The sequence below is a fragment of the Poecilia reticulata genome, linkage group LG9, assembly GCF_000633615.1.
Source record: "Poecilia reticulata strain Guanapo linkage group LG9, Guppy_female_1.0+MT, whole genome shotgun sequence".
Taxonomy (NCBI): Eukaryota; Metazoa; Chordata; class Actinopteri; order Cyprinodontiformes; family Poeciliidae; genus Poecilia; species Poecilia reticulata.
In genome coordinates, this window is record NC_024339.1 from 20,214,916 (window position 1) to 20,233,277 (window position 18,362).

General features: G+C 35.7%; 1 protein-coding gene and 1 long non-coding RNA gene across 3 annotated transcripts; one reads left to right on the plus strand and one right to left on the minus strand.

The window, feature by feature from the left end:
* Positions 1-561: 561 nt before the first annotated feature.
* Positions 562-8,950, minus strand: LOC103470221 (LMBR1 domain-containing protein 2-B-like). Of its 2 annotated transcripts, none has more exons than XM_008418482.2 (18): positions 8,835-8,950; positions 8,053-8,275; positions 7,847-7,941; positions 7,075-7,173; positions 6,770-6,937; positions 6,446-6,656; positions 6,241-6,315; positions 6,015-6,119; positions 5,737-5,917; positions 5,089-5,270; positions 4,830-4,963; positions 4,520-4,625; positions 4,275-4,372; positions 3,315-3,418; positions 1,942-1,988; positions 1,694-1,796; positions 811-895; positions 562-684 (listed from the first exon to the last, which is right to left on the minus strand). In XM_008418482.2, exons 2-18 carry the CDS (start codon positions 8,224-8,226, stop codon positions 621-623), a joined length of 2,031 nt encoding a protein of 676 aa, XP_008416704.1. In that variant the 5' UTR covers positions 8,227-8,275; positions 8,835-8,950; the 3' UTR covers positions 562-620. The 2 variants fall into 2 exon arrangements, with proteins under 2 accessions (XP_008416704.1, XP_008416705.1); XM_008418483.2 differs by having other exon boundaries at positions 8,053-8,278.
* A 3,613-nt stretch (positions 8,951-12,563) lies between these two features.
* On the plus strand, positions 12,564-17,464 carry LOC108166591 (uncharacterized). The gene is made up of 4 exons (XR_001776948.1): positions 12,564-12,640; positions 13,587-13,894; positions 17,175-17,288; positions 17,387-17,464. It is a non-coding gene; the product is annotated as an uncharacterized LOC108166591 (long non-coding RNA).
* Positions 17,465-18,362: the final 898 nt, after the last annotated feature.

Sequence of the window (18,362 nt, forward strand, 5' to 3'; positions counted from 1 at the left end):
AAATATAACACACAAAATAAGATAAAAACAAATAAATAAAATACATCTGATTTTAAGAAGTCAATTTTAAATAAACATTAAACAATTATTTGTTAAAACATTTTAGATAAAGCAGTTCACGTGACTTCACTTGAGAATACAATATTTATTTTTAAAAAATCCAAAAAGAAAATCTACAACATGAAACAGGTTAAGGTTTCATGTACATTGTGAATACTTTGTGAATACTTCTTCACCTGATACTGATTCAATGTATGAATCAGTATCACAGGTGAAGAAGTATTCATAATGTACAGAGGTTTATTAAAAATACCTGTAAAACTAGTTCAAAAGAATTTACAAAAATATAAATTTTAAAAAGGGATAGTTAAAATAAAATGCCAAATACTCTGGATAAATATACCCCGGTCTGCTACCAAACTCTCTTAACAAGAAACCAGCTGTTGAAACAGTTTCAGTTTTATCTATAAACCGTAAAAATCTATTAGATACATGCAATACTTTTTATTCCACAGAATCAATCCTTCAAAATTTCTTTAAAAAAACATAGAAATTCTTCGTAACTTAAATGATTTCTAGTGTTTATTGGCTTTTTGATTCCCTGACAGAGCCTGATTTGATTACACATCGTCAAACAAGCCTTTCAGAGAAGGTGCGAAAGACAAATACTGTCCAGCTGCGGATCTGTGGAGTTAACATAAAAACACAAGATTAGTGACACCCAAAAATTTGGAAATTAAGTTCTTTTTGGAAAACGATATTAAAAATTACATTCTTAATGTAACATTTTTAGCTTAGTTAAAGTAATACCTTCTATTTGGGAAACTGTCGTCACCAGAGTTATCCTGCAGTAGACCTGTGTGCTGTTCTTCTATGTTTCCATAGCTTCTGTTGACTGCAATCACAGAGAAGGACATACTTATAAACAGAACACTGCTGAGGGATGTAAGAGATCTCAATGTCCTTTAAAGTCAGAGGACTAAAGTATACAGGCAGTGATATAATAAAAAATCTCTGCTAAATAAGCAAAGTTCAAATGTATTTTGGAGTTTTTATGGATGCCTTCCAAAAATGCCTTGAAGCCTCTTTAGTTCTATGTTTCAATGGTGACATTCCTGCCCTCTGTACAGGGCAACATTCAGGCTTTACACAGCTTATTGTCAGCAAACTATGCAAAATTCACAGAAAGTTTGACTAAACATTTACAGACATGTTTCATAAATCAAAATACATATCCCAGCAAGGCACATCTGTCAGATTAACAGTATGTCTTTAAAAGATTTTCTTGGCTCTTGTGGCCATTATTTATCAGTGAGTAAACAGGAAATGGTATTGTGTGAGAGGGGGAAGACATTCGGCAAAGTTCATCAGGCGGGACTCGAACCTGCACACTTCACCCCTGTGCCAGCGACAATAAACGTTAAGCACGTGTCAAACACACTTTATTATTTTGATGGTCTGACGTAATATTGTAATCTTAAATGTCATGTTTTTATTATCTGTAAATGCTAAATAACATTAGTCTGTGTGCTACACTCAGTGAATTGACTTACTGAAATAAATAAATTTTTTAACGTGATAATTTATTGAAAGTGAATGCCTGTATAACTTGTTACACTAGTTACTGAGATCACAAAGTAAAAACGTATTCTTCATATTTGCTGTTGAGTTTTTCTTTGTCCTTAGTACCTACCGCTTGTCCTCATCTCTGTTTCAGGAGAGTTCTCATCCAGCTCACTGTAATCGGCTCCGCTTCGCTCCGAGGTCGCCAGGACTCTGAATCGCTCCCTCCAAGCCTAAAGTAGAAGCCAAACCAGCCAATTGAACACCTGAGAACACTTTATACAATCAAACAGAATCCATGAACTAACATAGTAGAAACAAAATTACAAAGAGGATGTATTGGACAATAAAAAAAATATAAAAATAATAATTAATTACCCATCTTTGATTTTTCCCATCCTCCGCTCTTTGCCTTATTCTTCTTTCTAGAAATGAGCAATATTAATCACACAGTTAAACTCATGAACCAGATTTTCTTCCTTTTGAAAGGACCAATGATGCATGTAATGAATGTAACAAGATGGTAATTGAACAGTTCCTAATTCAGTCTCAAATGTTTAGATTTTTGTAGAACTTTTAAAACATTATGAACATTTCAAAGAAAATGTCAATTTAAAACTTGATTTGGATTTAATTTGTAAGTCATAAAAACACCACGATGCCGAAGTTGGCTTCTGATTCAGCATTTAGTTAAAGGACTATTTCACAACCTTTTGGACATCTGGACATCTAGACGGTAGCTATTTCAATATCTACTTTATTTATACTAGTCAAATCAGGACTAAAATATTATATGCTAAATATACATTATTTCAATTAACATTATTGAACTTTGATACTTTTATTTGACTTTTACAAATTCAAATAGCCATTGCCATTTAAACATAATTTATGCATAGGAGGATTGTTATTTTTTATTTAAGAAAAACTTAAAGAACTTTTGATGTATGTATTTGTAAAGCTTTATAAGCTGAAAAAGATGACAACCCACAAGCCATGGGTTTTGAGCCATAAAGAATAAGCAAATAGGGAGTTAGGAGTGTGTAAATACTGTATTAAACCAAAAACCTGACTATATTATCTTCAAAAATCTCCTCAAATTCTAAAAATAATAAATACAGTCAATCAACTTAAGAGTATTTGTGCTCATTTTGAGAGCACAAAAATATTTTTTCTAATAAAAACCAGGGCCAAACAATATTAGGAAAACATGCAGTGATGCTGGTGAATGTGGCAATGACAATATGACTTGAAATAAATAAACAAATAATTGAAATTAATTATTAATTTCTTTCTGCATAGACACTTGATAGAGAGCAGACTTTACAGCTCATAGAAAAAAAATTTGTCATTATTTCTACCTTGTCAATGTTTTTTCTGAAAATATGCTTTTCCGTCAGCTTAGTTGCAGTTGGGTAGTGACTTGATCCCTTACTGCCACTTTCCTTTTTAAAACATTTTATATTGTCTTTAAAAAGAAGCGTCACCAAATACATCGATGATATACAGACCCTTAATGATGGTATTTAAATAAATTGCAAATATTTGTTGTAATCCAGGCAGTTCTTCACGATATGCAAATTGCATACAGTGATATTTTGATAATTATAAAATGTGCAATATAGAACATGGCAGCATTAAGACACATTAAAATATGAATACCAAAACCTCAAGATTATTTTAAACTAAGCATAATTTGATTTAAAAAAAAATGCTGCAGCAAGTGACAGAGCCAATAAGAAAAATAATACCTCTTCTTATTAGCTCCTTGCCTTCATCTACCAGTTCGGAGGTAAATTCATTGTCAGTGATGAACTGATAGAAACCTAGGAGGTTCAAGAAGCGAGAGCCCAACCTATAAAAACAAAGGAACACAATTACATGCTATTGCCAAGCATTCTCTATTCTATTTGTACTACAAGTAAGCAAATTATAACCAAATAAGTGTCATCAGAGGAAAAACTGCTAACTAGAACATATGAAAGAGAGCACTTAGATCAGATAGTGATATAAATCAAATCAGAGAAAAACTAAGAAAATTGTCAGTGATATGAAATATTCTTAGTGGCATAAAGGTGATTCTGGAATTATAATGTGATGCCTGATATTGTTTATTTGAGGTCCAAAATCTAGAGGAAATTTAAACATTTTACCCCTCAAACTAGCCTTCCAACGCAATTCCACTCAATTCTCATCTCCCTTCAAGTATGCTCTCTGGGATTTCTCCCATTGACCTTTATTTCTCCAGTTGAATTTCAACCAAGTCAATCAGCGAACAGAAGGAGAAATTGCAACCGATAACCTAGATTTTCTGTGCTGTTTTATTATTTTAGTCTTCCACCATCAAGGCCCTCTTACCATCACCAGCAGGCAAGTTGGGTGAAATGTCTCGCCCAAAGACCCAATGATGGAGATGGGACTCGAAATGGCAACCCATCGATTACAGAACAAACTCCTACCACCGTCCCCGCCATCACCTCACAACCAGTTTCACTTTCGAAATCCATTGATTAATAGGTTTATGTTAGCTGCATTTCAGTGTGAAAAAAGCAGCAGCTTATAGTCCAGAAATTGCAGTCCTCTGCAATACTTAAACATCTACAACACATCGACATTATACAATAATATTCCACATCCGATTTGAGTAGCCATATAATATGGGATACATAAATAAAAATGTTATATACAGGAATTCTGAATGGTTGCTTTACTTGTAAATAGTTGCAATGCAAAGCAGCACCACCAACATGGGATAATAGACGTAGAATCCATCAGCTATCACAGGCAGCAGCCGCATAGAGCCCATAATCTGACAGAGAGGCAAGAAGACAAAACAAGACACTGCATTTAGATTTAACACAAAGATTACATTGTTTTCCTATGCTGTGGTCCTAAAGTTGATCAACTTGTGAAGTATTTGGTAGTTTGAATGAGGCTGTACAGTATATGAACTCACAGAGGTGTAGGATGTCTGCATTCTGTTCTGGTGTGAGATGGCAGAGTCCAAATGTATCAGGCCCAGAAAGTTGAGACACAGTGGAGGAGTCAGACGACAAAACAGCCTAAGTAAAGAAAAACTGAGACGTCACCTGATCTGTTATTCTTCTAGACTGACCCATTCCAAATGTGCTTGATCTTAAGATTTGAATTTTTCTGATCGTTTATGTAAATCCCAATAACACAACATAAAAATGCATCATATGAAAACTTTCTATAAGAAATTATCCCCCCCCAAAAAAATCAAGCATTCTAACTGATGGACATACATGCCGCTGAACAGCAGGCTGTAAGCATCAGTTTGGTGATGTGGCACCAGATGATAGTAGTTAAAGACCCGTATCCTGAAGACCGTGGAATACACGCACACACACATGAAGAGGATACTGACAAAGCACACCATCTGGTGGACAAAATGATAAAGGCCATTGAAAAAGATAGTGGGATTATTAGAATCATATTTAAAAAAAAAAATACTGACTTCACAATGACAATTTCTGGATTAGGAAATAAAAAAAAGAAGTCTACCTCAATTAAAATGTAGTTGTAATGTTGTTCAGCTTTCTGGACAAAGACAGCAAACAGAGAGAGGATAGGCTGTGCACTGAAGAAGGTACACTCAGACCAGACGACTGCCACAGAAAGGAGAGAAAGGAGCACTGCCAGCAGCCTGCAGAAAGTCTTCCTGAAAGCACACTCCCAGTACCACTCTGAGATGACAAACAGAAGTACAGGTTATGAACATAAACACGGGGGTGGGGGACTCTAAATTCCAAATATCAAAAACTGTGGATTCAAAATGATTATCAGACAAACTTTACAGTATGAGTGGCTCTGGTTTGTGACAAAAGCTGAACTTAGATTTAATGTATCTGGCGTTTTGTTCTTGGTTTTGCCGTGTCACATCGTATTTCTTCCAAAGTATCTGTGCTTGCAGCATAGGCTATTTAGCCAATGAGGTTGTTTAGATGTGGTGTTATCGCATGTGCAAAACAAGCAACTGAGAAAGCTGCAGTGAAGGAGAACCTTAAAATGCACAGAGACAAAAGCAGTTTCTCTAAAAAAAAAATTGCCAATACATTCAGCAGCAATACGCATTACCTCTGCTGAAATATTTAAACGTTAGGGGATCGACTTCAACTGCAAATTGAAGATTTTGGCCCTGAATGAACTCACCTACAGTAGGAGTGTAGATAAACCTGCGGACCCAGCCGAGATGGTTTGGAGAGAAGGTTCTGGTGACGACTCGCATTTGACTGCCCTGGCTTTTAGCAATATCTTCCAGATGAAACGCCTTATCCAACAAGAGGGACCACTGAACGTGAGTCTGGTTGTGCCTCTGCACTGCAGAAATGACCTAAGTTGAACACAAACAAGTACAACTTTATTTAACCATCCTTCACACACTCAACTTGTTGAGAAATCAACACTACAAATAAGGAGAAGGTAGATACTTTTTCATGAAGTTTGATTAGGCCACTTCTGGTAGGAAAAGAAGCACCTTCACAATGAGAGCTTTGCGGGTTTCTTCCCATCTCTTCCTGGTACCTAATGGGACACTGTAGTTCACATGCAGGTTATTTCAGAGTGGTAGCATCAAGCAATATTAAAATGCATACATGCATAGTGAAAGAAAAACTGGCACTGTTTAGTAAACAATGGCCTTTATGCAATTCTCACCTTTGTCAAAATAGTGTCTACACATTTCCTGAGACTGTGGTTGAACCGTACAGACTCATTGAGGTCTACAACTTCCTGATAACAGAAATAAAGTTTTTTTTAATAATTACAAAAACAAAAAAACCAACAGATCGAACTAACAGCATGGTAAAAAAAAAAAATTGCGTTCTGATTTAAATGAAACATATTATCTAAAAACTTTCACCTCCATAACATCTGCCAAGTTCTCCTCTGCAGAAGCTTTCTCTGTTGCCAGTTTTGCTACCTTAAAGTACGTCTTGGCCAGTAAGAAACTATTTGAAGATGAGAACCAATAAGATCGTGGGATCTCCACCAAGCCGTAGCCAAGCAACAGCACCAAAAGGAACAGGCCCCAGGTGTTGGCAGCCGTGATACTGATGGTCTGGAGTTCTGAACTGGATATTTTTTTTACAATATAAAACAAAAGCTCAGACCAATGTATGCAACATATGATACATTTTCAACATATTTTCTTTTTCCTTGATGAATTTAAACAATACTGACGTACCGTGTGAGCCTCAGCTTTAGATGAACAGAGACATAGATCAGCAGGCAGATGAAGATGAGGAAGTAGGTGCCATAATAAATTGCATTTTCTATGAGAGCTGTTTTAACCTTCCCAACAATGGAGAAGGCTCCAGAACGTGCATAGGACTGCATGAAGGGCAACAGCAGCCTGAGCAGTCACGCACAGAGGAAACACATATATTAAATATTTATAAATAAATCTATATATATTTATTTTTCTCTGGACTTCATTAAAAGTGTAAGTCTCAGTCTATTTTAAGGTCCTGGATGATTAAAGGAACTCACCACGTAAGAAACTGGGAAGTCCAATAGACAACCCTCCAAAACACTGGCAGGACATGATGCGGGATGTAACTCCAGGGCTTCACACACACATTTGCTACACTGAAAGTAAGCAAACACACACAAAGTCAGATAAAACAAAGATAAAAATGCTCACAACAGCTTCGTAAACTTGGATTTGGAATAAAACATATATTGCAGTATGGCATTCGGCTCTACAGTGTTGACACCAATTGGGGGAGAAAATTCACTTGGAATCGGACGACTTACACCATGACAGACCCTGACTATTTGCTGTTCTTACATGTCCTAATAATACACTACAGTTACTAAATAAAAATTGGAACAATCTAAAATTTGTATCAGCTGGTCAAAGGTTTACAAAAATATAGTGTTAGAAAAAGGCCTCAAGTTTCTGATCAGTGCATCTCAAATAAAAAGCTTGTTAGAATTTCCATTTTGACAATTTCAAGTAATTAGGGATTTAATACACAGTTTTGGTTAACATTCCCAAAATTAGAAGAAGTTAACCGAGTATTGTACCAATTATAAATTGTAGATAGTTTCAAAAGCTTAAAGTGGGCAAAAGCGCTTTACTGAGGCTGAGTCTATGGTTCCCCTACATTTCTTTTTTTTTTTTTACTAAATGTTGTGTTTAACTAAAAAGTAACAAGTTATTATGTTGGAGGAACCACCAACTGAAGGATCATTCTGACCCCGACCTGAAAAGAAATGAAATGATCAATGTGAGAAACACTACAACAACTGAATTTACCTTGAAGGCTGGAAAGGAGCTGAATCAGAAAGTTCACCTTGGGTTTGAGAGGGAGTGAGGTTTGAATTGTCATGAATGCACTGGTTGTAGATGGTCTAAGAAAAGAGCAACGGAAATATAATGACACAAACACATTCGATGTACCCAAACAATGAAAAATGCTTGTTAATGAATTTAAAAAGTTTCAGGCAAACATGGACCCCTACCATGCTGACATCAAGTGGGAGGATGAAAACGATGAGGAAGCAGAGGTACCAGGACAGAAGCGTCCCTAAGAGGACGAGACTATGCTGTTTCCTCAGGTCTCCATAACGATGGAGAAGGTAGAAGGCCATGAAGAAAACCACAACAACCACAGCACACAATCCAGCAGCAGACATGCCGATAGGTAATCAAATCATATGTGCAAACGTCATGATGACAGTCAGTCTGCTGGGAACGAAGAGACATAGAGAAGGAAATAAGACAGGAACTCATTATTACAGGATATCAACTCTTATCTGCAAGAGAGGAAGGCTGACCAGCCTGATGTCATTACTCAGGACATAAGGGCTGGGATGGAGAAGAGGGAAGCAAAAAATGAGAAAGAAGCAATGCAAAAATTGAAGATGTGTAAAATTTAACAGGAGGGGAAAGGTAAAAAATGCAGGGAGATTTTTTTTTTGATACCAACATAACAAAGTTCTAATGCTGAAACTAACAGTAAACATAAGAACGTGGGGAAAAGGATACCAGAAATAATGGTACTTTGTAATGATTAAGCAACATGCTTTGTACCTTGGAAACTGATTTGGATACGAAAAAAAAAACATGCTACAACCCTCAAGTTTTACCGTTACTTTTAACGTGTTGTTGTTGCTGCTGTTGTTTTTTAAAGTGTTTACAAAGCTAACTAGATCGTTTTATTTAATCACTGTGCTAACATTGGACTTCATGAACAATAAAGTCTCAAGAGGTCTAAAAATACCTCTAGAAAGCTAAATCTTACCGCTGAAGACCTTGTCTTCCTGTAAAGTTAGCTGTCAGTTATGTTCCGTTTATTCCCTTCCAACTCCAACTGTTAGACGAAATCTTTGAATCCACGTCGCGTAACGGACGTATTTTAGGCGCCCCAACATGTGTCAACACAGCAAGGAATGCAAGGAATTGTGGGTATTGTAGGATTCGTTCGCTGACTAATTAAACCCCAGATGTTACAAACGTGACATGTTTTAAATATCAAAAATCCCAGTGATGACATACTGGGATTTTCTGCATTACCAGGCAGAAAAAGTGTAAATAATTGTACATTTAAAGATGAGAATGTGAGATTTAAGTTTCATGTAATGTAGAAATAATTTAAGTGTATCTGGTGCTTGGAGATTTAAATGTTTATAAGTTGATGAGTGTGAGAGGGACAGAAAATCAGAAGATTTTGTATATTGTACCTGCTCCTTTTCGAACAGATTTATTTATTTATTTGTTTATTTATTTGTTGCTTTTACTTTTGTCTGTTCGAAATAAATAAATCAATAAAAATAAATAAATAAACAAATAAATAAAGCTAAAAATGATTGGACGCAACCTTTTGACCACAAATGTGCATATGGCATGCCTTGACTTGAATTTGACTTTTATCAAAAAGTAAGTAGAAAAAGACCAATAATGGATCTGTTCTGGTACAATCACAAGTGAAAACATAAAATGCTTTGCTGTATATTAAATAATGTTAGAAACACATTTATTGAAGGGACTGTGATCATGTTCCCAGATATTTCTCTATTATGACGACTTATTTTCAACATATAACTTGAAGCTTCTCAAAACAAAATTGTCTCCAATTTTTAACGATCGAAGCTACCAAGTAAACATGCGGCTCATTCAAATGCAGCAGCAGATCACATGGAAAAACAAAATTATAACATAATAGATCATCTACTTTTATTCATATCTAATCCATATGTCTTCTTTCTCATTTTTGGTTACATAGTGGAGAGCGTACCTCACAGTCTAAATGATTTCCAGCCAGTAAACTTCAAACATACATAAAAAGAAACTGAAATAAAAACATTGTGAGTCTGTTTCAGGACTGGAGCAAAAGCCACAGGCATGGATCGTCCGCGTAGAGTGGGCCCAGTATGTTAAAACAAACTGCATGGTGTTCCAGCAAAAGATCCATATGGCACAGCACATCCAGCAGCAGAAGTTCTGCAAGATTTAGAGAGTGAGTCCAGTCTTCCGCTGTTCTGGAAATACCCAATGTTTCCAGCCAAACTGATCCAAAAATGTCCAGAGATTCTGTCCAATCCTCCAGAATATATCCCAGTAGTTCCATCTGGTCCACAAAACTGTTTGCGATTTCACATGTAGGCTCAAATAAACCAGTTTACTCAAAGGAGGAATGTTCCACACTCGGTTTTCTTCGTTCGTCCATGTAGGGCAAATCTCTTTTCCGTGTTTCTCTGAAGGTTTCTGACTGCTGTTTCTGCATTACCAGGCTGATTGGTAATGATCTGAGCTGTCACAGGACAGATAAAAGCCACTGACAGGTGCTTAGGGAGGCCATCTGTTAACCTGCAGTCCCAGCCTATCAAACCTCCTTACACAGATTAGAGGTAGTAGGTGTTTGACCATTCAAGCCCACAACGTTCAACCTTATGTCCTGAAGGATTCTTATCGAGAACCTCACACGACTGAGACGTGATGCTTTCCTATTCTTTCTGATGAACTCAATCCATGACTGATATAGAATCAATAGAATGATTACCTATACTGTATTGTACGTTTTGCTATCAGTCATCGTCATCTAAACAGCAGGGAAGTAAAGAGAAAAAGGCAACCTATTTGTTGTGGATTTATTTCGAAACTAAGAAAAACAATTGATTTAAAATCAGACATTTTGTTACATTTTGTTACAATGTAACAAATGTAACATTTGTTACATTTTGTATTTGTTTATTTAAAGGCTGGAAACAACCTTTTTTTTTGTTTGTGTCTGTATGCCATCATCTGTGATCCCAGTCATCCTCACCATGAACTGCTCTCTTTTTGTCATCTTCGAGGCCAGTATGAGCAGATTCTGAAATTTTCAATACACGCTTGAGTTCCTACCAGTTCAGGGAAATCTCATTTGCACAATGTGTTAAAAGAGGAAAAATTCATAGCTTCCTGCTTACTGCAGAATATGCTTGTGTCTATTTCATCATGTTTATTTCATTCACGTTGTAGTGTAATTATACCAGTAAGTATTCAAATATTCAAGTTTTTTAGCATTTCCCTATCAATTCCTTTCTTATAATCTGTTTACCATTAGGTCAATGTGATTATTTATTTTAACTCTTAGCTAAAATCTTTTAATGTTATAATATAGCTATTCTATTCTATTGGATTCTCATTAACTATAAAGGCACTAATCCTGTGCAGTTGTCACCGCTAGGGGGAGGCAGTGTTATTCTTCAAGATTTCTTTTTCCAACCCGACGTCTTGTTGCAAATGTTGTAGCAACATTTAAGGAAAATTGTATGTTTACAGTTGCAAATAACTATACCATTATTCTGATACCAAAATTAAATTAATATTTTGGGTAATATTGATATTTATTAACAAAATTAGGCTATTTCATTGATACTCTTGCATTCGCCATGTACATTAAAAGAAGACTATAAATCCCTGAAAGCAATAATCTGAAAGGCAGTTTTGATATGATGACAGCAAACCTTGATAAAGTGACATGATAATCTTCTGTTCTTCATGTTGCTGCCATATTTTTTGCGTATTTCTTTTGTCTCTTTAGTCTTTTATAAAGCTGGCTTTCTCTTTGAAGTTGTTTTTGGTAGAAAAGAAAGGTGTCAAGTTCAGATCTTTGAGAAGATCTTTTAATAAAGTTCTGATCAGGTTTCAACTTATCCCCATTGGGATCATAAAGTACACAACATTTGAGCTTAAATGTTATATTCATTGAACCTAATACTTTTGATAAAAAATAATACACTGAAATTGTATTCCTGTTTATTTTGGAAGGTTTCCAAATGCACTTTTCATTAGGCATAAAATATTCACACAAATTAAGACAAAAATTAATGTGAACTTGCTACGTATTACATGATGAAGTAATTCAATTTAAGTTCTGTTTACAGCAATTCACATGGCATCTCAAGTCACTTTACAAGAAAAAAGTGTTCTATCCAATCATACATTCACTCCAAATGATCCTATGTAAACAGTCCATCAAGTTCAGTTTCCTATTCAAATTGATTAAACAAACAAACAAAAAAATAGTTTTTTATTTAAGGAAAGTCATTCCTCCGGAATGGGCATGTAGTGACAATTGTTTGAATTATGTATTTTCCAGGCAGCAAGTACCACTTTATAGCATAATCAAGTAACTATGTTGTTCTAAAAATGCTATATATGTAAATATAAATTAAAAGAAACTTTACTTTCTTAGAAATTGGACCTGTCTCTTTAAAAACTCCTGCTCTTTCTGAAACTCCGCCTTCAGAAGTCATCACAACATTTAACAATGTTTTTACAAGTGTTGCATTGAGAAATAGCTCCTATAACGAGCTCATTAGATGCACAATTACAAAAGGTGTTTGCTATTTGCTTCTGGCGAGTCTGACAGTGTTGAGTTGGGGGAGCCTTGGGGGAGGGCTGCTCTGTAAGGCAGAAGTTTGGAAGCTCACTGCAGCTTTGAGGTGGAGCTGTGCCTTGAAGGTGGTGCTTAGGTCCAACCATTCGTTTTGGACAGTTGAATAGTTGCCATGGGAGATCAAAGGATTTATCAAACATGCAAGAATCAAGGCAACACTCCAGGTATGTTATAATATGAAATGTACATTTTAAAAAAGTAGATTTTAAAGGATACTGCCCCTTTAAAGGCTATAGGATGGAAGAGAGCACAGTTAGCTGCAGCAATAACTTTGTCTATGAAAGAGTCAAGATGAAACACTGACAGTTTTTCCACTTTAAGTTGATGTATTGTACAATCAGATTCTCAAAGTGTACAATAAAGTTTTATAACTTACCTCTGCTTCAACCTTGTGCAGCTTATTCCCTGACTCATATGCTGTGTTCCTTGTTCTTTATAATGCTGTTGTTCTCCGACAAACATCTGAAGCCTTCACAAACTACCAGATATAAACTAATATAAGATTACCTACTCGCCACTTTAATTACTAATAAAGTGACATCTGGATTTTATTTCAATACAGTCCATAAAAGTTTGGGGTCGAAACATGATAAAATGTGAAATGTTCAAAACGGTGTGAATGCTTTTGCTGGGCACTTTAAGCTGAAGCAATCAGAAATAACAGGGTTTTTTTTGTAAAGATTATAGGTCAATGTTGTGTTTTTGCTGCTCTTTGACCAAACACAGATGACCTTCAACAACTAGAACAAGTGCAATTGCAAAATCTGTACACCAGCTGTTGTGTTGCCTAATGTGAACTGCTGCAGAATTGGCTCACAAACTTTATATTTGATTTTATCTTGAGTTTTCAGTCACATGATCTAAAATGATTTCTTATGAATTTCAAATGAAGTTGCTTTCTTTCCAGCTCTTTTCATGCAAAGATAGTTTGAAGGACTGGCATCTGAAAATGAAATGACAAATGTAGTTTTTCTGTGCAGTGAGCTTTGCTGCTTTTAGCCACTATGTAACAGTAATACAGCATTTCAGTCTTCCTTTGCATATTTTTCTGCTGCTTTATTTACCCTTTTTCCTATTCTACTAAAGCATCTCCCCTTTTTCTTTCTTCAGCATCCAGATGATGAGCCATGGTGACTGTGTCCAACGAGGCCTCGTTCAGATCAGTGAGAAACCGTGTGTGAACAGCCCTGTCTCCCAGTGTGCTCATTGAGCAGCTATGAGACCTCTGGGTTTGAAGTTTTCAACATTTGATCCATGGGAAACCCTTGCAGACAATGATGCTGGTGAACAATGTAGCCCCAGTTCGGAGTGTCCCCTGAGAGCCACTGCACACTGCAGATCTTATGACCTGTCCTGGATACATCTCCCCACTGGGAATGGACCACTCCCATCTGGCTTGGTACACTATCTAGGAGAAGGTAGAGTTACATACTCTTTCTGGTACTGCGCCTTGGGCCACAGTTGTTGTTTATGGATAAAATGTGTGTTGGTATGCGTGGAAATGAAGGTGGGCTGAGGGTATTTAACTTGGTTACATAATTCCCCCTTCGGCTACCAAACCATGACTTATTTTAAAAGTTTGCATTAAGATGCAAATAAAATATTTCTCAATGCTGTATAATTTGATCAAGTTGGAGCAGAAATGAACTTTTCTTCATTTTGGACTAAATACAAATATTTACTCATTCTGTCATGACTTAGAAAAATTATGTCAACATTGGAAATCTTCTCCATGATCCCAGCTGTCCTTCTGACACCTTTAACAGAATAATTGACAATCAGTCTACAGATACTCAAGCCAAGACTTAACAAAATAAACAGTTTAGTTCAACGTTCCACCCATAATTGGTTTAACTTATGAGTGCAGACCTCTGATGGTGTAATTGCAATTGTCACTTACAGAATACAGAGTCTGTTTGCTATAAAGCAGGATAGTTAAAAAAAATAATAAGATGAAAAAGGAAATGAGATGTACTGTAAATGAGATGTTTTTTTCTAAATCAAATTCTTTCTTTGTGATTAATGATGATGGGTCAAGAAATTTTCGGGTAATTGGATTTTCTCAAAACATCAATGATAAAAAAATATATATATATCAAACACGTACTAGCAACAAGGTTTTATTTGGTTTGATTTTCTTTTTATATCTAAAAACAAAAACCCATAACTCTTTGACAAAGGGAAACAAAACATTTTGCAATTTTCTCACTCTCTGTTGCCCTCCACACCTAAACAAGTAAAGTAAATGCTTCAGCCTATGACACCCCATAGAAAATAGCCCATAGAAAATATGGGCATTAACACAGAGCTCACAATGTGATCGAAAAATGTGACAAAACTAAAAAGAATAAAAAATAAAAAAAAATTACCCAAATATAAACTCATCATAACAGAAGAATCGACGCCTGCAGCAGAAGGCGTCGATTCTGTGGTTTAAATAAATTGTAGTGCCTGTTTGGGAATTTTGGGAAGTCAGATTTATTTATTTTTTTTTGTTTCTCCTTCATTATGAGTTATAAGAATATATTTGTATTTAGAATCCTCATCCACATAGATACAAAAATGGATTTCTGGTTATTCGTTTTTAAGAACATTGTTGATTGCATTCACATACATAAATGGGAAAACTTTTTCTAAGTTTATGTTTATTATTTGCATAATGGGCGTAGTTCCTTTTTACTCACTATTTTCACATATTAGTTTAAAATATTTTAAAATAACTCTACCAGAAGAGTGTCACTGTTCTGATTGAGCTCTTTAAATAAAAATGTGTCTGAGTTTGTCTCAGTCTATGTATTTATACATACAATATTTGACCCAATACCTACAAGAACATATGTTTTATCCCAACAGAAAATAATTTGTATTTAAATTTGACAAATATATTTTAAAATGAAAATGTACAAAACAGTAAAGGTTTTTGGTTTCAATCCATGGTTTCTGAGACTAAAACATGGAGACACTATAATCTCAGTGTTTAACAGTTTCATTGAGGCTTTATATCAAATAAACTACTACTCTAATTCTTGTGAAAGTTGGGTTATTTTTGGAACACAGTAAACAGTTTCAAATCTTATAAAGAGAAAGCCAAACCAAGGGCTTCAGTAGATTTGGAAACCTGCACCTTTGAACTCACTTATCCAGATGCTGTTCTGTTTATTGTGTTGTCTTAAGATAAACTAAACTAAGTTAGACTAAGCTAAACTAAGGAAGTCTAAGCGAAAATGTGCCCTGCTGCCATTTAAATAATCATATAAGCAGTAGAGTGATCAAATCGTGTCATTCTTTTTTCCGAATGAAAATGGGTTAAGAGCTGTTTCAGAAAATCTTCACATACTCAGTTAGCAGTTTTAAATGAAAGTTTTGTGATATGTTCCTCATCCATTTTTTGTGGTTTGACTCGGTGAATTACGTTAGCAGTATGACAGTCACTCTGTGGGACTCTGTTCTGAAGGTGTGGAATAGTGATAACAAATAAAATTTTTTATTATTAAATAAAGAAAGTCAAGAGTTTGGGCCTGTCACATCTGGTGTTGTTCATACGATGTTCAGGGAGAACTTTTGCTATTATTAACTCTTGATGTATAGTCCACATGAAGCTGAAATACAAAATGCGATCACAGAGTAAAGACAGATTCACCGCCTGCATCCTGGCTCAAGAATATCACCATGAGCTCATGACTGAGCCAACAACAATGAACGTAATGGATGAATCCTCTTAAAAATGTTTGCATTCCTTCCACAAAAATGTGGTTAACATGCAGTAACATGTATGAAGCTGAGGCCACTGCTGAAGCAACTGTACGTTAAGACAAGTTTTCTGAAAATAAACTTGGAAATTTGTGACCAATTGCAAGATTTGAAGAGAAGCTTTTTGAAAGAAATTGTTGGACCACCATGGAGTTCATCATTGTCTCTTTGTCCAAACAAATAAAGCAGAAAGTTTAAAAATTAGATCAGCAGCATTGACAACATAACCTCAGACATTGCATTCTATGTGAATCGGGCTAAAGCCAAAGTGTTGAAAGAAGCCGTTCAGGGTTTCTGAAACCCAGGAGATGATAGAGAGGGATTCTGATAGATTACATGTCAAGGACATTCATAAACCGGAATCGCTTTTTGTGTCCAAAACCAGCGATGCTCACACTGGAGTCTCGGCTGAATGATGATTTAACCAACAGCTAATTGTATTATGGTATAATTTCACTGCCTAAAAAAGATTTATTTCTCTGTTGTTTGTTCTCATTGTTGAATTTAGAGGTTGTCTAAATATGAACTATCTCCTATAACAATCACATACCCTCAAATCAATCTTGTCTTTGGAGTTTTCATTTCAGAGGTCTGTTGGAGAACATTAGAGAAGAAACGGCATTATAAAGACCACAGAAGACAGACCGGGGAGAAAGTTGGGGAGATGGATATAAAACAATATCCGTGGCTCTGACATCTCAAAGCATCACTGTTTCAGCACTCATCTGAAATGTATTGACTGTGAGATAACTGCAAACTAGCAGGCCAGGCAATGAGTGCATTATTTAGAGAGCCAATGCTAACTCAGCCACTGGCAGGGGCCCCTGCATGAAAGAATGTTAGCTTTATAGTTTGCCAGCAGCCATGTAGGTTTACAACAAATATGAGGAAGATGATGCAAAATACTCTGTGAGGCTGAAAACTAGCATTGCATATCACCCTACACAGAATCACTACCATGACAGAAGTGGTGGCAGTATAAGGCTGCTGGGATGATTGTTCTCATGGCAAGATGGACACAGGACAACTAAAGAGAACTTAAACTACAGTCTTAAAACTACAGTAGGTAACTTTTATAGAGTTAAGTTGTTCCTATGTCCTGACAGTAGAATATGAGACAATCTGTGAAAAAATTAAGCTCCTCTGTCTCCTCCCTGCAGTCCTACAGCCACCTGCAGAAATGCACTCCTTGGTCAGAAGCAACCAATCATAGCCAGGAGGAGGGCATTAGCGCTGACACCCTATGTGCTACAATGAAGTGGTTTAAATAAATGTATTCATTGGCACGAAAGATCCAGTAAACTCTGGAACAAAATCCACTGAGAGTCTGTACATTTTAAGACTTCAAATTGATGTTTATAGACGATCACGGTTCAATCTGATAATTTGATACACTTTGCTAGCAATGGGTGTTAATTAACAAAAAGAAACTTCAAAATCTTTAAAAAAGAGTTGTAGCGACTGAAGAGAAAGATCATTATTTGCTAATATTTAACTGGGAGGTTGAATACAAATTCATGAAGCCTTTTTACATCTTTAGTTGTAAAACACTTAGAAAAGTCCTTTGTGTCACATAAAATTACATTTAAAATTTTTGAAAATTTGTGATTTTAATGTCACAAAATGTGGAAGGGTTTTGTAATATGTACACTTACAAGTCAATTTACTAGGTCTTTTTTCTACATTCCAGAAAATGAAACGTTCACGTTCAGAAATCAGTCAGTTCTAAACTGATCTTAGGAGCAAGTGAGTATGTGAGCACATATTTGTTTGTTTTGTTTCATCGGTCTATCGAATGCCAGGCTTGTGATAGACACCTGCTCATGTGACCTGGTTGTTGATTTCTGGAACGTACTGTAGAGACAGAGTCAATGTTTGGTCATTACACAGCCAATTGTACAAATTTAAATCTGCAAGTCACAATGACATGATGACATAAGGTATGAGAGCTGTTACTCGTTGTCCTACATTGAACCTTTTGATAAATTAGCTAAGTTAAAGTGATCCTTTATATCCAAGAACCAAATGAAAAAGTTTAACACTTAACATCTTTTTAACCTATTAGATTAGGACCATTTCCCTGCTACATAAAGATGGTTAAATTTGCCATCTTACGGTCGAATTACCCTTATCGTT

What these genes read in the sequence shown, in the direction of transcription:
- LOC103470221 (XM_008418482.2), bottom strand. Translation starts at nt 8,226, where the DNA reads ATGTCTGCTGCTGGATTGTGTGCTGTGGTTGTTGTGGTTTTCTTCATG. An exon ending in TCCCACTTGATGTCAGCATG is followed by an intron (nt 7,942 to 8,052) that starts GTAGGGGTCCAT and finishes CTCTTTTCTTAG; the next exon opens with ACCATCTACAACCAGTGCAT. An exon ending in CTAAAGCTGAGGCTCACACG is followed by an intron (nt 6,657 to 6,769) that starts GTACGTCAGTAT and finishes AAAAATATCCAG; the next exon opens with TTCAGAACTCCAGACCATCA.